The 25,859-nt window shown below is 45.5% G+C and overlaps 1 protein-coding gene across 1 annotated transcript; it reads right to left on the minus strand.

The window, feature by feature from the left end:
- Nucleotides 1–12,881: 12,881 nt before the first annotated feature.
- LOC147526236 (endogenous retrovirus group PABLB member 1 Env polyprotein-like) lies at nt 12,882–18,343 on the minus strand. Its single transcript, XM_086630110.1, has 2 exons — nt 17,606–18,343; nt 12,882–12,971 (listed from the first exon to the last, which is right to left on the minus strand). Exons 1-2 carry the CDS (start codon nt 18,341–18,343, stop codon nt 12,882–12,884), a joined length of 828 nt encoding a protein of 275 aa, XP_086486236.1.
- Between the last annotated feature and the right edge of the window lie 7,516 nt (nt 18,344–25,859).

Here is a 25,859-nt window from a genome sequence, read left to right on the forward strand (position 1 = left end):
TCTTGATGACATGTAGGGATATTTAGACCAAATAGAATAAATATGAAATATCTGCTAAAATTTCACAGATGAGTGAATGAAATTGTTTTAGATGACTATCAACAGATTCTAGGTTTTTTTTTTTATTTGTGGTATGTATATATGATTATTTTTTTTCTTTTAAATCTGAATTTTTGCAACCAAATTTCATCCGTTTTACCTCAAAACTTTTGTGTGGCTACTTTAAAGTGCATGATTATCATAATAGGGAACATTGTCTTCACTTAGACTACTGTGGTAGTAGGTCATTGGATGGCAGTTATGTATCAGAGTACAATATAATTGTATTCAGGAAGATGGAGAATTAAATTCATTCATTTTGGGGGAGTAAGTGAAAAAGTTTTAATATAGTGATTAGTTCTCTTGTGGAAACTGATGGTAGAGATGTTCAAATAAATTAGTATTTGTTAACCAAGAACTATTAGTTCCTCATAGATAACACCCTTGCTGAATTTGTGGTGATAATTACTGGAGATGTTTTTTTGCTTGAGAAAACTTGGAGTAGTTTGATTTTTACTTACCTTGTGTGTTTAAAAATAGTTTTCCATCTGCCCAGTTATATTTCTACTTGTAATAAGATCATATATCTTACCTGAGCCAGTTTTAACATCTGCATGATTGTCCTACAAAAAAGGTGACTAATAAACTAGTCAGTTTCACAAAAGAAGTCAATGGGATGTGTTTAATTGTGAGGTAGTTCATTGCACCTTAGATGACTGATGTGCTGGTTATGTGATAAAAATTTGAGACATTCAATGTTATTTTGAAATAAGTAGTTGGTAGTGATTTGTCATGTAATTGTCTATGGCTGTAGTATTTCTAATTTGAGAAGAAAATTCAGATTTTTTTTAAATAAAGATTTTCTTGCAGACAAAATGGTAGTTAGGGTACATGTAGAAGTGTCCATGGAAGAAAATTGTGCATGTGTGAAAAGACTGTGTAATATGAGATAAAAACACTGCTCCCTTTCCCATTGAAGTGGCAAAAGAAAGATGCATTTGATTATTGATATTTATGCTGGGCATATTAGCAATATGTTTTATAAATTAAACCTACTATGGAGCTTAGGAGGAAAAATATATCGCAGTTAGAGCTGCCAAAGTACCATATGTGTGCTAAATCAAACTGTCATGTACGATGTTGCTCTTCTGTAGAGATGTTCATATTGAAGTTAAACAAATGCAGTACTAAGTTTGATATTTCTGTTAAAGGAAATGCTTCAGTTATGTACTACTTATGTGATCTGTTAACAAGAAAATAGATTATTGTAATTCTGGTAACTCAAATGTCATATTGTTAACCATGTGGAATGTTTCATGTTTTGTTCTGGTGGTATCTACTGCAGAGAGGCCACTGGAAATATGCCCCCCTCCAACTAATTATCTTAACATTCAAATAAAAAGTAGTTAAATAGCATATGTGTGATAACAATTTGAACACTTGGAAATAAATGAAGACTTCTGTTGACATAGTGTTATTTTTAATAGAAATTTAGCTGCACTAAAATGTATTTTTTCTTAAATAGCCATTTTCATAACAATTTGTTTCTTGCAACTGTTGTAATTTGGAAATTTGAAAACTTAATCATCTTATACTTGGTCCACGTTTGTGGGTGGGTGGTTGCTTGTGTTAGCCCAGAGGGATAGAAGTTTTTCATTATGATATTATGTCCTGGATTTGGCTGGGATAGAGTTAATTTTTCATAGGAAGCTGGGAGGGGACACAGCTAGGGCAGCTGACCCAAACTAGCCAGGGGGATATTCAATAAGACCTCATGCTCAGAATATTTATTGGAGGAGCTAGCTGTGGGAGGGGCATCTCAGATGGTGAGTGGACTCTGGGTTCTGAGTGGTGAGCAATTATATCAATTGTATTGTTTTTTTATTAGTATTATTGTGGTTATTGTCCCTTCTTGCTTTTTGTGCTGTCCTATTAAACTGTCCTTATCCCAACCCACGAGTTTTACCTTTTTCCTTCTGATTTCTCCTCCCCATCCCACCGAGGGGGAAGGAGTGAGTGAGCGGGCAGCTGCCTGGGCTAAACCATGACATAGAAGAACAAGTGTCATGTGAATATGGAAGCAGCAGATATAAACACACTTTGAAACATCAAACAGAAGGAAAGTGCCTGATAAGTTGCTACTGTTAAGAAAATGGGTGATTATCTTTTGAGTGGAGTTTCTTTTTGATCTGACAATAAATATAACCATAGATTAGGCAGGGAAAAAAAAGCAGCTTACCCATTTATTTATCATCGGTCATAGATTAGTGTAGACTTCTTTAGGAAGGATATTTGTTTTTCACATGCTTGCTGTGACTGATCTGTAGGAAGTGGATTAACTGATTGTAGCCTTGAACCAAACAGATTTTTAAGTAATTTTGATTAGTTGAGCGATTTATTGGCACAGAATCAGAAATTGCCTTGGCTCAAAGTGATAAAATGCAGTTTGGGGTTGATGGAGGGTCACTGTGCCTTACCTATTTCCTATTTACTGCCATCCACTTATTGGTAGGATTCATCTTTGACTGTAGCTCTGGTGACTACATATGGAAGAGCAATCTGATAGGCAATGTTTTTCCTGTTGTGAATCAAGCCTATTATCCCCTGCTCTCAACTTAATATTGTTATGTAAAAATGGGAAGACACCTGCTGAGGAACTGAAATAAACCTTCCTTGGCTCAGTGATGGTTTATCCAGGGAAGCTTAAATTGTACTGTCTTGTGAGCAGAGGGACATGCAATTAGTCATAGGGATAACTTAAAGGCTGAGAAATTGGTGATGCAGCTGCTCCCTTGGTATGGTGCTTCATTGAACAAAAATGTTATAATTTTTGGTAACATTTGCTTAATTTGGTTTTCAATGTACTTTTTGCTTTGAATGAATCCATGTCCTTGTTATTGATAGGATGGTGAATGAGGTAGGAACTGAGGTTGGGTTGAGGAGTCAAGTTTTCAAAAACATTGTGCTTTGGAAGGAGGTGGGCTCTTGTGCTGAGTTTGTGGTGGGGTTTTGGTAGCAGGGGAGGGGATGAAGTGATAGCCCCTCTTAGGAGATGCAAGAAGCTTCCCTGGCTCCAAAGCAGATTGGACCTGTTTCTGGACAGGTTGGACCTACCTCTGGCCAGGGCTGAGCCAATCAGCACTTTTGTGAATACCATATTTAAGAAGGGGACAAAGGGACATGAGCCAGGTGGGACCTGCAGTGAAGAGAGGGGGGAGGCAGAGGGCTGGCCTGTGCTGGGCCTCCCTTGCAGGCAGCTGCCCATGCTGGGCTGCTGCCACTTGACTGGAGATGGCTGTGGTGGTGTGGCTTGGAGAGCTCTGAAGTGCCCTGCTCCTGGAGTGCCTGCTGGGTGGAGTTTGTTCCAGCTGGGACATCTGAGGATGGTCAGGCCTGGCATGACTGCAGCAGAGAGGACTGAGATCTGAGAGAAACAACTACTTAGATACCAAGGTGGGTGAAGATGGAGTAGGAGGAGGTGTCCCGGAGCTGAGATTGCCCTGCAGCCTGTGGTGAGACAGCAGGCTGTCCCCCTGCAGCCTATGGGAGAAACAGTGTGGCAGAGATTGATCCGCAGCCTGTGGAGGGGCCCCGTGTTGGAGCGGAGAGGCCTGTGCCTAAAGGAGTTTGTAGAGGAATGTTTCCTGTGAGAAAGAACCCCACACTGCTGGAGATGGATGGTGGAGCAGAGATGTATCTGCAGTCTGGGAAGGGACTCCACACCAGAGCAGATAGCTGCTCCCTAGGAAGCTGTGACTATGTATGAAAAGTCTGTGCTGGAACAATCTGATGGGTAAGGATTGCATCCTGTGGGAAGGACTCACGTTGGAGAAGTCTGTGAAGAGCAGTCTCCTGTGGAAAGGGACCTCATGTTGTGTGACGAAAAGAGACTCGACTACAAGGTTCAAGCAAACGGTCTATTTGGACTGCACTTACAGGTTTAACTGTAAGGTCCAAGATAACAATTTACTTGAACTGCACTTGCAGATTCACTATGCCACTATTACAGGTTCTTATAGATACAATGGAGGAATGCACTATTGCAATTTAAAACCAAAATATACACTATAATATTTGCACTATAGTGCAATACACTATCACAGCACACGAGTCACGGAATGTACTATTACAGCACAGCAGAGTCACAGAATGCACTATTACACACACAAGAGTGAGAGAACACACAAGTGCACTAGACTTAAAGCATGCTAAAAGGAGAGAAGAAAAAAAAAAAAAAAGCTCCCCGTGGGTCATCTCTGCCTCAATGCAATACAAAGCTGGGTGGCTTCTACAACCCCACTGTGTCACCTGTGTGCTGGGCATTGCTGAGAAACTTGATTTGGATCCATACATTCCACCCCATGACCTGAGTCACAATTCAATCACTTGTGTGTCATCATTGACCAATGTATCTGTATAAGTTTCATCTGTGCATTTTAGCAAAGCCAGGTATTCCTCAGTTTCTCAGTGAACTCTTACCAGAGAGATAGATTTTTACAATAATTCTTTTTACACAACTAACGGCAATACATGCTACAATAATACGAATGATAATAACAATCAGTGTTTGCAACAAGTTAGTAGTCTGTCCAGGAAATACCCATCCTATTCTACCAAAAATGTTTCCCAGCCAAGTGTCCTTTATTTGGTTCTGCAGTTCATGGGTAACTTCAGCTAACTTCTTCGTCTTCTGGAGGTTTTCCCGAAGAGGTAGTGACACATTAGGAATCGTAACAGCATTCTTCTTGTTCATGGTTTGCCTTCAAGTATCCACACACCCCTTGTTCTTTGAGTAATATCATATCTAGCGCAAGTCGATTTTGAAGCGTGGTTTTCAAGACCACTTGTACTTGTGATTAAAATTCTCTTTAGTAAGAGCTGCTAAAGCTTCCACTTGTGCAGTTAAATTGGATAGTGTTATTCTAGTTCTAAGGTGACTTTTTCCTAACCCAAAGAATCTTTCAGCCCATACCGCTAATTTCGTGGATACAGTCCATTTGGTATCGTCTGTACTTTGTTTGCTACGGGGATACCAGTCCTTCAGAGATAAATTTCTCTGAGTAATAAGAAGGGCATAATGATGGTACTCCCAAAGTACATTGAAACCAGGATGTATAGGTTTTAACATATCTGTAATAGTCCCATCTGAGCATATCCAAGTTAATTGATGGGGAGCATATATAGCTAAGTCATCACAATTTCCCATGGTTATGAACGCTTCTGATGTCTCCACCCCGTGTCTTCCCAGTTGTCCCTGTCTGTCTTCTACTGGAGCGGTCCTGTAATTTAAGAAGAAAAGATCTGCTCGAACGTATATGCTCGACAATTAATTGGTTAGAAATCTGGTATAATCCATCTGCTACTGATCCGATGTATACGATCAGAACTGTCTTTTGCTTCCCATGCATACAATACAGCCCCTTTGGATGGGTCAGTATCAGTGGTACAATTCCAATTTGAGGTAACTTGACCATTACAGGCTGACCAGAATGCCATTGTATGGGGAATTTGCTGCCTTTATGTGGTTTCTTGGAGATGAAATCTCCAGCAGGACGAAATGCCTTTATTTTTGCATTTCCATTTTCACCCCATCTGTTATTGATAGTATATACTGCCTCAGACAATCTCAAGTCCCAATTTGATGCATGCACCTTTGCAAATCTTTTGATTAATCCATTAATCCGTTCTGCTATCCCATTTGCCTGAGGGTAATAAAGAGTATGGAAAATACAGTTAATACGTTCCCTCTTTGCCCATTCCTGGACAATGGCTGCTGTGAAGTGCGAGCCATTATCACTTTGAATGATAGAAGGCATAGGTAAGGTACTAAACCATTCCTTTAACACTTGAACAGTCCGTTCTCCCCATGTTAAAACAGGCTGTTGCTGGTTTCATAGATTCATAGATTTCTAGGTTGGAAAAGACCTTAGAGATCATCCAGTCCAACCATCCCTAATCCCCATTAAACCATATCCCTAAGTAGATCATCCACCCTATTCTTAAACACATCCAGGGATGGGGACTCAACCACCTCCCTGGGCAGCCTATTCCAGTGGCTGACAACCCTTTCAGAGAAGAAATACTTCCTAACATCCAACCTGAATCTCCCCTGACTAAGCTTATACCCATTTCCCCTTGTTCTATCACCCAACACTAATGTAAAGAGCCCTTCCCCTACCTCCCCACCATCTTTTCTCAAGTATTTGTAGGCTGTAATCAGGTCTCCCCTCAGCCTCCTCTTCTCCAGGCTAAACAGCCCCAACTCCCTCAGCCGCTCCTCAAAAGTTTTATTTTCCAGCCCCTTGACCAGTTTAGTCGCCCTTCTTTGGACTCGCTCCAGGAGCTCAATATCTCTCTTAAAGCGAGGGGCCCAAAACTGGACACAATATTCCAGGTGCAGCCTCACCAGTGCCGAGTACAGGAGCAGGATCACTTCCCTATTCCTGCTGGTTACACTATTCTTGATACATGCCAGTATCCCATTGGCCTTTTTGGCCACCTGGGCACACTGCTGGCTCATATCAAGCCGGTAGTCAACCAAGACCCCCAGGTCCTTCTCCGCCAGGCAGCTCTCCAGCCACTCTTCCCCAAGCCTATAGCGATGCTTGGGGTTTTTATACCCCAAGTGAAGGACTCTGCACTTGGCCTTATTAAAGCTCATGCCATTGGCCTCAGCCCAACGATCCAGTCTGTTCAAATCCCTCTGAAGGGCCTCCCTACCCTCGAGCAGATCGACACAGCCTCCCAGCTTGGTGTCGTCCGCAAATTTACTGAGGGTACATTCAATTCCCTCATCCAGGTCATTGATAAAGATGTTAAACAGAACTGGACCCAGCACTGAGCCCTGGGGAACCCCACTGGTGACCGGCCTCCAGCCGGATTTAGCCCCATTTACCACCACTCTTTGGGCCCGGCCATCCAGCCAGTTTTTAACCCAAAGGAGGGTGTGCCTATCCAGGCCAGCAGTTATCAGTTTCTCAACCAGAACACTATGAGAAACTGTATCAAAGGCTTTACTGAGGTCAAGGAAAACTACATCCACAGCCCTTTCCTCGTCAACCAGGCGGGTCACCCTGTCATAGAAGGTGATCAGGTTTGATTGGTAAGACCTGCCTTTCATAAACCCATGTTGACTGGGCCTGATCACCCGGTTAACCTGTATGTGCTCATTAATAGCACTCAAGATAACCTGTTCCATGACTTTGCCCGTCACCGAGGTCAGACTGACAGGCCTGTAATTCCCCGAATCCTCCTTCTGCCCTTTTTTGTAAATGGGGGTAACATCCGCCAGCCTCCAGTCCAGCGGAACTTCCCCAGTGAGCCAAGACTGTCCAAAGATAATGGACAGGGGTTTGGCAATGACATCCGCCAGCTCTCTCAGGACTCTCGGGTGGATACCATCAGGCCCCATAGACTTGTGGGCATCCAGCCGAAGGAGCAGATCCTTGACCCGTTCCTCTTGGATCACAGGAGCTTCAATTTGCTCTCCCTCCCTGCACTCAGACACCATAGGCCAGCTCACCTGGGAACTACTGACCTTATTATTAAAGACTGAGGCAAAGAAGGCATTAAGGACCTCAGCCTTGTCCTCATCCCTAGTGACTAACGTACCCCCTGAGTCCAGTAGGGGCTGGAGGTGATCTTTAGCCCTCCTTTTGTTATTAATATATTTATAGAAAGACTTTTTGTTGTCCCTTATGGAGCAGGCTAGTCTAAGTTCCAATTGGGCTTTTGCCCCCCTGATTATCTCCCTACATGTCCTAACTTCCTCCCTGTATTGATTCCTGGATGCCTGCCCATTCTTCCAAGACTTATAGACATCCCTTTTTCTTTTGAGATGTTCCCAAATCTCCTTTGTCATCCAAGCTGGTTTTCTACCCCGGCGGCTCGACTTCCGGCACACAGGGACAGCTCGCTCCTGTGCCTCCAGAATTTCCTTTTTGAGTAGTAACCATCCCTCCTGCGCCCCCTTACCCTTGAGAGCTGTCTCCCATTGGACTTTGTTAACCAGACTTCTAAACAGCCCAAAGTCAGCTCTCCCAAAGTCTAGCTTGGCCATTTTAGTGTTCCCCCTCCTAACTTCCCCTAGAATTGAGAATTCTATTATCTCGTGGTCACTATGCCCCAGGCGTCCTCCAACCTTCACATCTCCCACAAGACCTTCTCTGTTCACAAATAGCAGGTCTAGGGGAGCACCTTCTCTAGTTGGTTCACTGACCAGTTGTGATAGGAAGTTGTCCTCCACACACTCCAGGAATCGCCTAGACTGTTTCCTGACTGCCATGTTATACTTCCAACAGACATCAGGTAGGTTAAAGTCACCCATAAGGACAAGGGCTAGTGAGCGCGAGACTTCCCCCAGTTGTTTAAAGAATAGCTCATCAGTCTCACTGTCCTGATAGGGTGGCCTGTAGCAGATTCCCACTACAATATCCGCCTTCATAGGCCCCCCTTTGATTTTCACCCACAGACATTCTACCAAGTCATCCCCAACATTTAACTCTAAACAGTTTAGACCTTCCCTTACATACAGGGCAACCCCACCACCCCTCCTACCTCTCCTATCCCTCCTGAAGAGCTTGTAGCCATCCATGGTAGCGCTCCAGTTATACGAGTCATCCCACCATGTTTCAGTGATGGCAACTATGTCATAGTTTCCCCGGATAACAAGAGCTTCCAGTTCCTCTTGTTTATTGCCCATACTGCGTGCGTTCGTATAGAAGCACGTAAGTTGGGCTTTCGACCCCACTGCACCCCTAGGGGGGGAAGCTTTATTTCCTGAGCTGTTATTTTTGGGATTTTCTTTTACCTCTAGGCAACTTGTGTGTTGCTCCTGACTACACATATCACCCCCTACTATCACTGAGGCAGCAGGCCCGAAGGCACCTGCCTACACTCCTTTCATCAGACAATGGAGGGCCGTCCTCGGCTGTTAATCCTCTAAGTCTGACAATACCCCCCACCCCCTTCACATCTAGTTTAAAGCCCTGTTGATGATCTACAGCTAGTTCTGTAGCGAGCAGCCTTTTCCCCGTGGAGACAAACCCGCCCCATCCCTAGATAGAAGATCTGGCATTAAGGTCAGCCCGTGGTTAAAGAAGCCTAGGTTGTGTTCCTCACACCACTTATGTAGCCAATTATTTAAATCCTCGATCTTTGTTTTCCATCCCGTGTCATGTCCCAAAGTCGGTATGATAGAAGAGAATATTACTTGGGCCCCCGATCCCTTCAACATTCTTCCCAAAACCCTGAGATCCTTCTTAATAGTCCGGATGTTTCTTTTCCTAATGTCATCCATACCAACTTGGAAAATAAGAAGAGGGTAGTAATCCGTGGGCCTGACTATAGACGGGAGTTTTTTTATCACATCCCTAATTGTTGCCCCAGGAAGGGAGCAGACCTCCCTATGTAAAGGGTCAGGTCTACAAATCTGGCCCTCCACACCCCTCAAAAGGGAGTCTCCTAAAACAATCACCCGCCTTTTCTTCTTAACTGAGGATGTCTTGATGATATGTGTGGTCCTAGGGAAGGATACTAGCATGTGTGTATCGTCATCCTCCCTAGGGGTAGGTTCCACTTGCAGAGCTTCATATCTGTTGTGTAACGGAACCTGGGAGGTAGATGTGGGAGCAGAGGGGGCGCCGGGCAGGGACCTGCTGCCATTGCTCATTCCCACCTGGATTCCTCTTCCCGGCCAGGTGGGGAGAGGGTGGGGGCTCCTCAGTCTGAGAAGCTGTGGTAGCCTGTTGGGTCTGCGGGAGGGAGCACAGGGTACTGGTTGGGGTTGTGGGTATTATGATTGATTGCCCATATAATCCTTTCCTTAATATTTTGCACATAAACTTTCAAGGCATCAGGGAGACCTGTAATCAATGGTTTAAGGTGGACCGGGTCAATTGGGACAGCAAGGGGAATACCCTGCCCCCCGTGCTCGTACACGGCTTGTATACGGGCAGCCTTTTGTACTGATTCAGCCAGCTCAGATAATCCAGCTGCTAAGCTTAAATTTGGAACTGCTTCTACTCAAATGTGAGTTCATCAAATGTGCCCTTTTTTTAATGCAATGTTTTTGAAAAAGTTATAGCAGTGATTTTTTTTTAAAAATCTGTCTAAATAACACTATGTTTAGCACCACAACATTTTTAAAGCTAATTGAGACTATAACAATATATAGTTTTTCAGTGTTTTTATTTGTGCTTTTGATACTTTGAAGCATTCATCTTGACTGAGTAGGTAAATTTCTATGAAGTTTTGTGAGAACTTAAGAGCCTTCCACAGATGGAGGTCATGTCCTTGGCTGAAGGAAGAGACTTGCTAATTTATGTATTGAAGGAAGTTCTTGGACAAAGAGGCTACTGTGTGCTTTGGGCAATGAGTTTTATCTGCTTTAGGTCAGTATTGCCTCAAAGCCTTGGTATTAGCAGTCTGCTATATTAATGAAGGGCACAACTGACATTTTTAGGTTTTGGTGTATTCATTCTATGGAATTCAACTATGGATGGATATTTAGCTTTTTTTAATTAAACATTCTATTTTGTGTGGTTCTTGTCTTCAAGAGGATTGAAATTAGCATGTAGTCAAGAAACTTATAATTTTACTAATTGATACATAGTTTAGATAATTTTCCAGTTCTATTTTGCATCTGGTTATGTTTCTGCTTGAGGCATTGCTGATGTACTTCCATAAGCATCATTGTACAGCATTAAGGATGGGAGTCATGGTGCAAGGTAAGGTAATACTGTTCTGTTGCTAAGCAGATCTTTTTTCCTTATGGATCTTTCAAATGCAACATATATGGAAGGTGAAAAAAGTATAATAGAAGAACTCAAATCACTACTTTTCACATTAAAAGTATACAAGATCTGAATTGAAAATCTTTGTATAAAACAGTTTGACAACCTGTTGGTAAATCTTTAACAGCGTACGTGATATTGCAGAGAGGTAAGATTTTTTTTTTCCTGGGTAAACCTCAATAATTACTTTTTAATAACTTTTATTTTCTCTGACAGATATTCATACAAATCTCTGTATAAGTGGCTACTAAATGCAAGTTTTGTGCTGACAACAATGTTTAAGTAATAATTCAATATAGATTAGTGCAGCATATGTGTGTACTGCAACTGTAAATTTTTAAGCAGTACTAACTCTCAATCTATGCACTTGGATTTCTTGGATGTTATAGAGTAGAAAGGTCATTGCAAGTATTTGTTGTAGAAGAACTGAAAATCTACACGTGTGCAGTCCATAATAACACTCTGTTATTGGATTGGAATCCTTCACTCTGAATGTATTTCTAAACCTTCTAGATACTTTCTGTACTTTGCTTGATCTTTAGAGGTTGACCTCCTCCATGCTTTATGGAGGATTTGTGAAAAGAGCAAAGTCTGAATCTAACTCAGAGGGAGTATTAGGTTATGATGGCCATAAGAAGGACATGGACCAGTTGGAGAGGGTCCAGAGGAGGGCCACGAAGATGATAAGAGGGCTGGAGCACCTTTCCTATGAGGACAGGCTGAAAGAGTTGGGGCTGTTCAGCCTGGAGAAGAGGAGGCTCTGGGGTGACCTTATAGCGGTCTTCCAGTACCTCAAGGGGGCCTACAGGAAAGATGGGGAGAGGCTGTTCAGGAGGGCCTGTTGTGATAGGACACGGGGTAATGGTTTTAAAATAGAGGGAGGTAGATTCAGGTTGGATATTAGGAAAAAATTTTTTACCATGAGAGTTGTAGAACACTGGAACAGGTTGCCCAGAGAGGTGGTGGATGCTCCATCCCTGGAGACGTTCAAGGCCAGGTTGGACGAGGCCCTGAGCAACCTGATCTAGTTGGAGATATCCCTGTTCCTTGCAGGGGGGTTGGACTAGATGACCTTTGAAGGTCCCTTCCAGCCCTAACCATTCTATGATTCTATGATTCTATGGCAAATAGTTTTGAATAAAGCTTGTTTGAGTGTTCTGTACTGCTGGCTGCCAATAGTGCTGAGGCACTTGGAGCATTTAGAAATGAAACATCTGTTGGAATGCTTTCCTCCACTTCTTGACACATGAACCTTTGGTCAATACTTTGACCTGTGGGACAAGGATTTGAGTCATTGTTTTCAAAGTAATGAGAGTTGAAATTAAGACATTGTCTTACCTGTTGTCTCCAGCACTCCTTGGCACTTGAAAAAAGGAGAATAGCCTTCCTCCACCAAAGTCTGCTCTGAAACAAGGCAAGAATACTGTTGCAAAGTACAGCAACAGTCTCTTTGGACTCTTCTTAGTAGGGAAAAAAATATACAACAGCTATATGAAGCGTGTCTCTAGTCCGATAACTTGTTTCTAGACAACATGTCTTACAGAGATGAGCTGGAGCCCCTGAGGTAATAGGAGCCAACAAGGAAACACTAGTGAAATACCTCAAAAGAATTAAGGTGTGTTCCTCTAAAAAGGTGACACAGCCGACAGCCCAGCTGAAGTGCCTCTACAACAATGCATGCAGCATGGACAACAAACAGGAGGAGTTGGAAGCCACTGTGCTGCTAGAAAGCTATGAACTAGTCGCCATTACTGAAACTTGGAGGGACGAATCCCATGACCAGAGTGCAGATATCTATGGCTACAGGCTGTTCAGAAAGTATAGGTGATGAAAGAGGGGCGGAGGGGTTGCCCCCCTTGTCAAGAAATGGACAGATTGTGAAGAGCTGTCTCTGAAGAACAGCCATGAGCAGGATGAAAACTTATGGATGGATAAGAATTAGACTGAGGCAACAAAAGGAACCTTGTGGTTGGTGTTTACTAGAGGCTGCCCGATCAAGAGGAGCCTATTGACAAAGCCTTCTTACTCCAGCTACAGGAAGTATTGCGCTCACAGGCTCTCATCCTGCTGGGGCACTTCAACCACGCTGACATCTGCTAGAAAAGCAGCATGGCGAGCTGCAGGCAATCCAGGAGACTCCTGGAGTGCATTAAGAATAACTTAAGCCAGGTAATAGCCCCACCAGAGGGGCTGTGTTACTGGACCTGTTGGTCACTAATGGAAGTGTGCTAATAAGAGGCGTCAAGACTGCAGGCAGCCTGGGCTGCGGTGATCATGAACTGGGGGAGATTGCAGTCCTGAGGGATATGGAACTAGGCAAAGAGTAAAGTCAGGACCCTGAATTTTAGGAAAGCAAACTTCCAGCTGTTCAAGGAGTTAATCAATGGGACCCTCTGGGAAACTGCCCTCAGAGACAAGGGAGCAGAACAGAGCTGGCAGATGTTTAAGGATGCTTTCCATAGAGCACAAGAGCTCTCTCTCCCCAGTTGTAAGAAATTGGGAAAGGAAACCAAGAGACCAGCATGGCTGAGTTGAGACCTGCTGGTCACAGAATCATAGAATGGTTAGGGTTGGAAGGGACCTTAAAAATCATCTAGTTCCAACCCCCCTGCCATGGGCAGGGAAACCCTCCACTACACCAGGTTGCCCAAAGCCTCATCCAACCCGGCCTTGAACACTTCCAGGGATGGGGCATCCACAACTTCTCTGGGCAACTCGTTCCAGTACCTCACCACCTTCTGAGTGAAAAATTTCTTCCTTATATCTAAATTAAATCTGCCCTCTTTCAGTTTAAAGCCATTGCCCCTTGTCCTGTTACTACATGCCCTTGTAAAAAGTCCCTCTCCAGCTTTCCTGTAGGCCCCCTTTAAGTACTGGAAGGCTGCAATAAGATCACCCCGGAGCCTTCTCTTCTCCAGGCTGAACAGCCCCAACTCTCTCAGCCTGTCTTCATAGCAGAGGTGTTCCAGCCCTCGGATCATCTTCGTGGCCCTCCTCTGGACTCGCTCCAGCAGCTCCATGTCCTTCTTGTGTTGGGGACTCCAGAGCTGAATGCAGTATTCCAGGTGGGGGTCTAACGAGAGCAGAGTAGAGGGGCAGAATCACCTCCCTCAACCTGCTGGCCATGCTTCTTTTGATGCAGCCCAGGATACGGTTGACTTTCTGGGCTGCAAGCACACATTGTCGACTCATGTTGAGCTTCTCATCCACCAGCATTCCCAAGCCCTTTTCCTCAGGGCTGCTCTCAATCCATTCTCCGCCCAGCCTGCACTTATGCGTGGGATTGCCCTGACCCATGTGCAGGACCTTGCACTTGGCCTTGTTGAACTTCATGAGGTTCTCACAGGCCCACCTCTCCAGCCTGTCAAGGTCCCTCTGGATGGCATCCCTTCCCTCTAGCGTGTCCACAACACCACACAGCTTGGTGTCACCTGCAAACTTGCTGAGGGTGCAATCAATCTCATTGTCCATGTCACCAACAAAGATGTTAAATAGCACTGGCCCCACTACTGACCCCTGAGGAACACCACTCGTCACTGGCCTCCACTTGGACATTGAACCATTGACCACAACTCTTTGAGAGCGACCATCCAGCCAATTCCTTATCCACCGAGTGGTCCATCCATCAAAACCATGTCTTTCCAGTTTAGAGACAAGGATGTCATGTGGGACAGTATCAAATGCTTTGGACAAGTCCAGGTAGACAATGTCAGTTGCTCTTCCCCTATACATCAATGCTGTAACCTCATCATAGAAGGGCACCAAATTAGTCAGGCAGGATTTGCCCTTAGTGAAGCCATGTTGGCTGTCACCAATCACCTCCTTATTTTCCATGTGCCTTAGCATAGTTGCCAGGAGGATCTGCTCCATGATCTTGCCGGGCACAGAGGTGAGACTGACTGGCCTGTAGTTCCCTGGGTCTTCTTTTTTCCCCTTTTTAAAGACGGGGGCTATGTTTCCTCTTTTTCCAGTGTCATGGTTTGATGTGGAGGGGGGGGTGGTTCTGGTGGCAGGAGAGGGGTTTTGGTCCCTGTGACCTCCCCGGTTTTGGAACCGGGTTAGGCTTGGTTCTGGCCACCAGATCAGACTCCCATCCCCCTCGGGGTTGAGCCAATAGGGCGCCTCTGCAAATTGCCCTATTTAAGTCAGGACAAAGGAACCGGAAAAGGTGCTTTGCCCAGGATCGAGCAGAGAAGGGAGGAGGGCTCTGCCCCCGCTCCCTGGCTCCCGGCCGGGCAGCTGCCTGCGTCGGGCCGGTGCTGCCCACGGACAATGGTGGCGGCAGAGCCAGCTGGGGAACTCGGGGGCACCCCACTCCTGGGGTGCCCACTGGGCTGAGTTCACCTGGAGAGGACTGAGATCTGAGAGAAACAGCCACATCGACACCAGGTCAGTGAGGATGGAGCGGGAGGAGGTGTGCCGGAGCCGAGTTTCCCCCTGCAGCTGGTGGTGAGATAGCAGGCGGCCCCCCTGCAACCAGGACGGCCTCGGTGGAGTAGATACCCACTCGCAGCCCGTGAAGGGAAGATGCCTGAGCCTGAGGATGGTCGTGTTGGGACGCACAACAAGACAGAGAGGCATCTGGAGTCTGCGTGACGACCCACGCCGGAGCGAGTGGCTACAGCTCCCTAAGTATCCGAGACTGTGGTAAAGCCCACACTGGAGCAATCTGTGGGGAAGGATTGTTTCCAGTGGGCTGGACTCACGCTGGAGAAGTTTGTGGATTTTTCCTCGTGGGTAGGGGATCCACTGGAGCAGGGGAAAAGGGTGTAAGGACTCCTCCTCCTTTAAGAAAGAAGCAGCAGTAACAGAACGGAATGAACTGACCTGCACTCCCCCAGTCCCTGCTCCCTGTGCTGCTGGGGGGAGGAGGTAGAGCCGGGAGGAAAAGGAAAGGGGGGGGGGAAGGTGTCGGTTTTAAGATCTGGTTTTGTTTCTTTCTGTCCTCTCGAGTAACCGGTTTTGTTTCCCTTTGTCCTTCTAAGTAACCATTAATAAACTGTTTTGCTTTAAGAAAGCCCAGTCTGTTTTGCCCGGGACCATGGTTGGTGGGTGCTCCCTCTGTTCTTGTCTCAACCGTCAGTCCCTTTATTTTTTTTTTCTCCTCTCTACTTTAGTGGAGAAGGAGAGACTGTGTGAGTTTTAGTTGCTGGATCAGCCTAAAACCACGACATCCAGTCAGTGGGAACTTCACCAGATTGCCACGACTTCTGAAATATGATGGACAGTGGCTTAGCAACTTCATCTGCCAGTTCCCTCAGGACCTGCGGATGCACCTCATCAGGTCCCATGGACTTGTCCACCTTCAGGTTCTTTAGATGATCTCAAACCTGATCTTCTCCTACAGTGGGCGGTTCTTCATTCTCCCAGTCCCTGCCTTTGCCTTCTGTGACTTGGGCTGTGCAGCTGGAGCTCTTGCCAGTGAAGACTGAGGCAAAGAAATCATTGAGAACCTCAGCCTTCTCCATATCCCAGGTAGCCAGGTCCCCCGTTTCCTTACGGAGAGGGCCTACATTTTCCCTAGATCTCTTTTTAGCACTGACATGTTTATAGAAGTTTTTCTTGTTGCCCTTGATGTCCCTGTGTTGCAGCTAAAGTGTTAACAGTAAGGAATGTGTATCAGCGAATATAAAAAGAACACTGTCCTTGAGATAAGAAGGTAGGCTGAAGCTGTGAAAAACACACTATCCCTGGGAAAAACAAGAAGGATGAAACTATGAAAAACAAGATTCTGAGCAAAACATACTAACTGCAAAAATATTAAAATATTGTAACAAACGTAGAAATCTCTATCCAATCACAGTGTGTATCATACCCGTGCTTGTCGCGTGAACAGTAGTGCTAGACCAATTAACTTGCTAAGTACAGCGCATGAAGGCATGTACAGAACCGAGCTATGCTATAAAAAGAGCAGTGTCACAGAATAAAGCGGAAGCCTTTTTACTCATCATATTGATGCGTCTTGCTTCCCCGTCTTCGGCCGCAACATCCCTGGCCAGATTTAACTCTATCAGGGCTTTAGGTTTCCTAACCTGATCTCTGGTTGCTCAGACAATCGCTCTGTATTCTTCCCAGGCTACCTGTCCTTGTTTCCACCCTCTGTAGGCCTTCTTTTTGTGCCCGAGTTGGTCCAGGAGCTCCTCGTTCATCCATGCAGGCCTCCTGGTGTTCCTACCTGACTTTCTCTTTATTGGGATGCACTGCTCCTGAGCTTGGAGCAGGTGATCCTTGAATATTATCCAGCTTTCTTGGGCCCCTCTTCCCTCTAAGGCTTCATCCCATTGTACTCTACTGTTGCAGTGCCCTACTGTGGACGGCCCAGAGTCATGAACATACACCAATATGGTTAAAAGATCATGCTCCGTTTATTACAAAACAACACACAGGTTATATAGCGGAATGTGGCGTGACACGACTACATACTACAATTGGCTTGCTTAGCGTAAACACACTCTCGTGGGCTATAGTGATAGGGCAGCGCTAGCAGAACACAGGTAATAAGCTCATCCCTTCAGTCTCCTCATTGCGGTCATCGGAGAGGCATCCAGGAGGCGTGCATCTTGGCAGGCTATCAGTCTACATTTCCTTTTAAGGCCATTGAGATAACTTGAAGGACAAAAGTAATCTAGTTGGTAACCTTGTGCTCTGGGGCCCAAACAGGGATTGTCCATACCCGAGAGAATATTATGGCCAGTCTCAGAAAGGAATTCCTCCACACTTCCCCCTTTCTGTTTTTGGACAATCCATAGTCCTGGCATTGCTTTAAGGAGGACCCGAGAGGCGCACTTCAGGACACACCCTGCTAAGAGAATCATAAACAGCAATGCAACTAATATCGTTATGCCTTGTATGATTAATCCTTTTATCCAACCTGGTATGTTCCAACTACCAAACCAGTTTGAGAACCGGTCATCTCGTGTCGTGATATGATGCATGTTACTTTGAAGGTTTGCAAGTTGCTTATGAATGCTTTGAGAGTGGTCAGGTAGGTCCATACAGCACATGCCTTCAAAGTCAGTACAACCATGGCCTTGAGCTAACAATAAAAAATCAATAGCAGTGCAATTTTGCAATACAGCATACTGAATATCATCTACATCAAGCAATAGAGAAGTGAGAATATCAGAGGTAAGATTAAATTGTTTCAATGCCCAACAAGCAAGCTTAGCCAACTGACTATTAGCATTGCCGTCAGAGGCTCCTAGAAGGAAGACAGATAGTGCTGCTATTTCAGCTGGATTCAGCAGCTGCACGTTGTCATTACAAGTGCCGTCAAATTCTTTTAGGCTCCTCTTACCCCGACTTGTTCGGGTTGTTCGTTCAGCTTGAAAATCATGAATGCTAGGGGCAAAGAGAGTTAGGCAACCCAAATAGCCAGGACCACCGATAGGTCCTTGTGGAATTCCGGGCCAGGCACGATCTTCACAGATCAGAAAAATTCCGGGGGGCAGGAGCGTATCATGTGTAAATACTTTCCCAATGAGCGCTCCAGTTTTTACATTTCCCCACATTGATGTGCCGGACACATTGAAACGCGGTTTACCTTGAAAGAAAAAACTGCGTCCTAATTTTGCCTGATAGGCTTGCTTCAGCGTTTGGAACCAAACCACTCCGGAGCCGTTTACAAGTTGCATAGGAGGGCGAATGATTTTACATTTCGCGCTGTGACTCATAGACTGGTTCCATAAACCAGAAACATTTTTCCATGTCCCTGGTAACAAGCTACCTAAAAGATCAAGTTCTTGCAGTCCTGCGGGGATGGTCACATTGAGTGATCTAATCAAGGCGGCTTGGACTTCCGATCCCACATCGAAAGGCCAATCCCACCCACTGCAGATCCGTCTCATGCCACTGGGTTGTTGGTATGAGAGGGCAGAGGTATTGACGAATCTTTGAACTCTGTTATGTTAGTGCTATTATTTGGCCAAAGTATTGGCACACCAATAAGGCACGTGCGAAATGGGTCAGAGGCACTTTGCATAGATAAACAGAATTGCGAGACGTTGGTTTTGTTAGTCCAAGTGACCCAACTTATTCAGTGTAGTTAACGTCTGTGCCACTTTAACTCCTGGTGCAAATATTGAAGCTGCAATGATTTTAGCTGGTTTCCCAAATTCTGCTCTGGAATTGCACTAGCTATCATAAGCGTGCGTGCTTTGCCTATTCCAGGTGTGTCTATGACTTAGGATCATGGTGGTATGAGGTAAATACATTCCTAAAGTCCCTATAGTACATAGATCTCCCCTTATATGCGAAGGAATACCCTAAGCTCTACTATAGCCCTACAGAAGCAGTTACTAGCGTTTTGTTTTGGTACAGCCTTGCAGAAGCAGTTACTAGCATATTGTTTCCCCTTCTGGGAGCCTTACTATTTCGACTATGCCCAAGATTCCGCTGAGCAGGAGGGTAACAATCAGCAGGGTCATCGCAGAGAAGAGAGGCAGGCACGGCACCTTCAGGGCGTCCCCTGTTTATCCACACAGTGTGCTCTGCAGCCTCCCTCAGCTCCGCTCTGAGCCATCTCTTTTCACCCTCAACAGAGTCTATGACAAAGGTACTGACACGGCGTTGCCGCACGCGTGGCCAGTGCGCGCAACAAGGCTGCCCAGTATGTGCTCTGCCGGCTAACAGCGGTTTTTGCGAATCGCAACATGTTGTTCAATAACAATCCTCCTAGCTTCTCTTTTCAAAGTTACGTGCTCACAATTAGGTCCAGTCAGTAATTCTTTGTCATTAATTTGGTACCAGTTAATTCTTTTCCTTCCAGTAGCTACGGGTGGAATCCATACACCTTCCGATCGGAGAAAACACACAAAGCATATATACAAGCAACTTTCACACACATACTATACCTAACAATGAGAAACATAAGAACAGTTGATATATTAACATGAAATCTTCTATTACGAGTCTGTCCATTTGAACCATTCTCCTCATTCGGTGTTTCTGTGATCTCTGCTTGCTCTGCTAATTCTTGGATCTTCCTTTCTCTATTTGTAGTTTCAAAAGTCCTGGCTGGCTTTACGTTTCTTGCTGGTAACCAGTACGGACCTGTGGGAAAGAGAACACGAGCATACCCTCTTCCCCATGCAAGCAGAGACACAGGGCCATCCCATGAGTTGAGCCCAGTTTCTTATAACATGCTGTTGATTTTTCTGCAAAAATGGCACTGGGTTTAAAATTGTGATCCACAGCCGTAGTATGTTGCCTAGAAGCAGACAAATTAAGAAAATTTAAAACATATGTGGCTTTGTCCAAGGATTCTTGCTGGGAAATATACGGAAGACTCCCCCTTTTTTGTTTATCAAGCATTTGTTTTAACATTAAATGAGTTCGTTCAATAACAGCTTGTCCTGTAGGCAAATGAGGGATACCGGTAGTGTGAGTCACTCCCTGATCCTGTAAAAAGGTACCATACTGGATCACTGTCTGTCCCGATTTTCTTTGGTACTCCCATGGTTTTCTCCAGTGTGAGCAGTAGCAACAACAAAGGCAGAAAATATATCAACAGGTATATGTACATATTTAGATCGAAGAAACGATTGAATATAAGTAATATCAGTTTGCCATAATTCATTGACACATAAACCTTTTGGATTTACTCCTGCTGGAGTCTTTGAAGGCACAATACGCTGACGGTCAGGGCGGGCGTGTACAATCTGCTGAGCTTGATCTGCTGTTGGACCTGATGGGAAGTATCATCAACCACCAATTGACAAACTGTAGGACTAATCATCATTCCTTGAGGCAGTACAATCCAATGATATTGTTGCGTGGGTCATTCATTGTTAAGTACTGGAACTGAAAAGGCAAATCTAGGACAATCGTTAGGGTGTAAATAAATAAAAAAGTAAAAAAGGTAGAAAAACCCAGTCTTTTAAGTCAATCACCATCAAATGCTAACATTCTGGAATCATAGTAGGATTTGATACACCCGGTTGTAATGCACCCATTGGTGAAATGATTGCATTAATAACTCTTAAAACTTTTAACGTAAATCTCCATTTTCCTGATTTCTTTGGGTTAGCAAATATTGGAGTAATCCATAGGGTAGTGGAGGGAATTATATGTCCTAATTTGAGCTGTTCATCGACTAATTTTTGAGCCCACATTCTGACACCCTTTATTAAATCTGCAATTGTTTTTGCCCGATTTCTGATAGGATCAAGAGCTCGCCTGTGCAAAAAATATTCATTTGATTCATGTCAATATGGGACAGTGGATGTGCAAATAGATTGCGAGGAGTAGGGTGTGCTATTCAAGATAAGTGATTGTCTTAGTTTAAGATCTCTGTGAAATGCAAAAACGTAAACCTTCGAAATACCTCATGATGCTGCGAACCACCAGTGATACACAGAATGCTCTGTCACTACAGAGCAGAGAACTCTGGTGACAGTTCATCATGATGCAAAATGAAATAAAACGAAATTGTAAAAAGGTAGAAAAGGATGGAGAGCATAGATGCTGGAAAGCACTCTTTAGATGGTCACCTTCCGCTTCAGGATTTTTCAGCCATTTAAAACATCCTGTTATAACACTGCCAATAGCTACAGCTGCCCCAATATTGTCACCAACACTGCTGTATACATGGGCTTGGCACGTGCTTAAGAGGATATCTTCAATTACTAACTGGAATAGCAAGACATCTGCAGCAGCTGGATTTTCTGTTTGTCTCTGAACTGCTGCTTGCAGCCGATCAAGGAAATGTTCATAAGGTTCCTGTGCTCCCTGCCGAATGGAAGCAAAGGAAGCCTCCCCTGTCCCAAAAAATCAGGGACACGTCTTAATGCTCTCATAGCCAATTCAGTCAGTTGTTGGAAAGCCACTTGCTGTAACCCTGCCTGTGCCTGATTTTGACATGAGTGACATTTTATTCATCCCAAAATGTTTAGCTCTCGATTTAAGAAATTTAACACCTATAACACATTAGCTATTGTTTCATTGGGAGATTTCCCCATCATTCCCCCTTCTTGTTTTAAAAGCATATTCTCCAAAGTACCATATGTGTGTTCTATGATCAGTTGCCCAGCAGGATTGTACAGAATACCAGTAACATGCTCAATACCTTATGATGACAAAAATACATATGTCTGATAAGAAGTGTATGCCAAAGTTCCTGCAAGCGTAAACCACGAGGATTAACACCATTCATTGGTGGCATGATCATATTTTAACAGCTAGTACACAATTGTACGATTGAGCGGGCTTGTTGTCGTGTTAAACCAAATTGTCACCTAATAGCATTAGCATTCTGATGGTAGCAGTCATGCAAGATTTTGCCTGCATTAACGAGTTTGGTACCAGAGCTGCACTCGTGAGAGGCTCAGCTCGCCTGTTCCCTTCTGTTATAGGCCTTGGAAGCGTGGTGTGCGCTCGCAGCTGTACCATGGAATATGCATGTTTACGGTTTTGCAATACTGATATTAACTGTTCAAATTGCTGGAACAAAGGAGGATTAGTTATTTCCCGCGATGTCGATCGAGACGATCTAAGTTAAAATGTGCTGTCTCGTGGTAAAACTCAGGCCACGGGCAGCGGCGAGGCGGCCGCTCTCCAGGCTCGGCCTGCGGCGGGGTGGGGGGGGGGTGGGGGGGGGGGTGGGGGGGTGGGGGGGGGGTGGGGGGGGGGGTGGGGGTGGGGGGGGGGGGGGGGGAAGCGGCGGCGGCTGGGTCCAGCCCTGCCTCGCCTCAGCCGGGCGGGGGAGCGGGGGAGCGGGGTGGCCACGACGACCCAGCCGCCCTGTGCCGGCCGCCCCGCTTGTTGTTGCTGTTGCTGTCGTTGTTGTCGTTGTCGCGGCTCCGGCCGCTTGCGCTCCGTAACTGCTGCCGACCCCTCCCGCCGAGGACCATCAGCTGCAAAAGAACTGGCACGCCAGAGGAGGGCAAAGCAGGGTTAAGTTTTGGGTGGCAGGACGCTCTTCCTTGGCCCGACGACAGCGATGACAAAGCCGTACAGTCACCACCCCCCGAGTTCCCTTGGGCTGGCACTTCCGCTTTGTGCCCAGTTGGCGCTGGAGGGGCGGTGGGCACTTCCTCTGCTGTCCCTGAGCAGGCTGGGGGCCCCGTAGGCTCTTTAGACTCAGTTTTTTGTTCTGACACAGTTTCTCCCGGCCCTTCGGCTTGTTTCCACACCTCAGTGATAGTAGAACAGGTGGGAGCTCGCATGCCTTTCGTTGGGTGTAAATGTTCGACCCCAAAGAACTGCGCAATACGGGAGGGCGGCGGCGGCGGCTCGTGCAGCTCGCCAGAGGTGTTATCCGGCTGCAGGGCTTCTATGGCCGCAGCAGCAACTTTTCGCTCAGCTTTGATCTCCCGTAAGGTGTTAATTACGACACGCCACGTCTGTCCCACTTCTTTTGCTGTTTTTTCCTCTTTTCCTCCCGCTAAGGTGGCCTCCCAGAGATGTTCCCCCACTTCACACCATTCGTCAACATTAAAGAGTAGCGGACAGGTTTTACAATGTCCATTTGCTTTCGCCCACTTCATGAGGCTTTCTATTTCCTTAGGGTTAACCGTTTCTCCTCTCTTAGAGAGTATACTGGTTAACAGCTTGATTGCCGCATCCGTTTCCATCGCGGTCTTACCTTGCAGGGGTTCGCTCGGCCGCTGCGAAACTTTCCAGGCTCCGGCGATTCTCTTCGTCCCGTGCCCTTCCCTGCTGCACGTCCACAGGCTCCCAATACCGTATTCACGATGCTATGGAGACTTCCGCGTTTAAGCGAGTTTATCCGCATTTAAGCAATTTATCCGCATTTAAGCGACTTTTTCCGCATTTAAGCGATTTCAGGGTCCCTGCTCATGCGCCACTTGTTGCAGTGCCCTACTGTGGACGGCCCAGAGTCATGAACATACACCAATATGGTTAAAAGATCATGCTCCGTTTATTACAAAACAACACACAGGTTATATAGCGGAATGTGGCGTGACACGACTACATTCTACAATTGGCTTGCTTAGCGTAAACACACTCTCGTGGGCTATAGTGATAGGGCAGCGCTAGCAGAACACAGGTAATAAGCTCATCCCTTCAGTCTCCTCATTGCGGTCATCGGAGAGGCATCCAGGAGGCGTGCATCTTGGCAGGCTATCAGTCTACATTTCCTTTTAAGGCCATTGAGATAACTTGAAGGACAAAAGTAATCTAGTTGGTAACCTTGTGCTCTGGGGCCCAAACAGGGATTGTCCATACCCGAGAGAATATTATGGCCAGTCTCAGAAAGGAATTCCTCCACACTCTACCAAGGAGATCCCTGAAGATGCTGAAGTCTACTCTCCTGAAAGCCAGGGTAGTGAGCTTGCTGAGCACCCTCCTTGCTTCCTTAAGAATCTTTAACTCCACTATTTCATGATCACTGCAGCCATGGCTGTCCTTGAGCGGCACGTTCCCTACAAGCCCTTCTTTGTTGGTGAGAACAAGGTCCAGCAAAGCACCTCTCCTCATTGGTTCCTCTACCACTTGGAGAAGGAAGTTATCATCCATGCATTCCAGGAACCTCCTGGATTGCCTGTGCCTTGCTGTGTTGTCCTTCCAACAGATATCGGGGTGGTTGAAGTCCCCCATGAGAACCAGGGCTCGTGAACGTGAGGGAGCTCCTATCTGTCTGTAGAGGGCCTCATCCACCCGGTCCTCCTGGTCAGGTGGTTTGTAGCGGACCCCTACTACTACGTCCCCTGTCCCTGCTCTCCCTTTAATCCTAACCCATAAGCTCTCAGTTGGGACCTCATCCATCCCCAGGTGCAGCTCCATGCACTCCAGCTGGTCTTTGACATAGAGGGCAACCCCTCCTCCTCTTCTCCCCTGCCTATCCTTCCTAAATAGCCTGTACCCTTCTATTCTGACACTCCAGTCATGGGATTCATCCCACCATGTATTCGTGATGCCAATAAGATCATATCCCAATGTTAATGATACTTAGAATTTTTGTAATTAAAATTTAATCAATAGTTTGTATTTAATATGGTTTGTAGTTGATTTTAATAATATAGAATTATAAGAAATCTTTTAATGAAAAGTATGCTCGTACAGTAATCACATGCTGCTATGAAACTCCCTGTATAGCCCTGTACCAGGATCAAAGGGATAGGTCAGAATCATTTAGTAAGAACATGTAGTACAAAGCACAAGTTGATTTGTAAACTGATTTATGATACCTACATAGAACTAGAAGAATGCCTGTAGCTATCAAGGTCTAGATTAATGAGAATGAAGAAAGCCAACCATAACGGTTTCGTAATGGTCTATGGGTACCTGTCAGAAACTGTGAACTTAAGCAAAAGGTAATTCCGGCAGGGGGAGATCGCGACCACCGACTCACAGACCACCTACCCATATTACACCCCAGACTCATTTCTAGATGATTCTAACTTTTATTGCGCAGAATCGGAAATGGGAGGAGAATATGCTAATGATTTTCGGGAAATAATATGTTTATGTATGATTACCTAATGGATTTGCATATGTCAGCTCTATATAAGAAGTTTAATTTCGGTGCAAGGTGCGCATGCTAGAAGGAGATATCCCCCACGCACCCGGCGCCGCAATAAAGAAGTGTCTGCTTCTCTACATCCCATTGGTGTTGATAAGTTTCTTATTCCGGATTTTCAGTACCAACAGGCGCGCACACACTTCTAACTCCTCTTGCTTATTCCCCATGCTGTGCGCATTGGCATAAAGGCATTTAAGTTGGGCCCCAGATGAATCTGACTTCCTGGCTGGAGCGGCTGGAATTCCCTTCTTCTGTTCTTCAGGTACTTCCAGCATATCTTTATCATTCTCGATATTACCCCCCTCCCTCTTCACATCTAGTTTAAAGCCCTGTCAATGAGCCCTGCTAGCTGTTGCACTAAGACCCTTGTTCCCCTCTGAGAAAGGCAAGTCCTATCTGGTGCCAGTAGGCCTGGTGCCATGTGGCCCATGCCATTACAAAAAAGCCAAAATTGTGGTGATGACACCAGCCACGGAGCCACTTATTGATTGACTGAATGCACTTGCTTCTTCCAGTGTCACTGCTCGCAACTGGGAAGGATG

The sequence above is a fragment of the Tauraco erythrolophus genome, chromosome W (genome assembly GCF_009769465.1).
Source record: "Tauraco erythrolophus isolate bTauEry1 chromosome W, bTauEry1.pri, whole genome shotgun sequence".
NCBI lineage: Eukaryota > Metazoa > Chordata > Aves > Musophagiformes > Musophagidae > Tauraco > Tauraco erythrolophus.

Excerpts from the sequence above, each read along its gene's own strand:
- LOC147526236 (XM_086630110.1), bottom strand. The coding sequence starts at position 18,343 with ATGTGGGGAAATGTAAAAACTGGAGCGCTCATTGGGAAAGTATTTACA. Across the intron at positions 12,972-17,605 it reads TCCTGAAGTGCGCCTCTCGG|GAGTCTCCTGGATTGCCTGC; the intron begins GTCCTCCTTAAA and ends AATGCACTCCAG.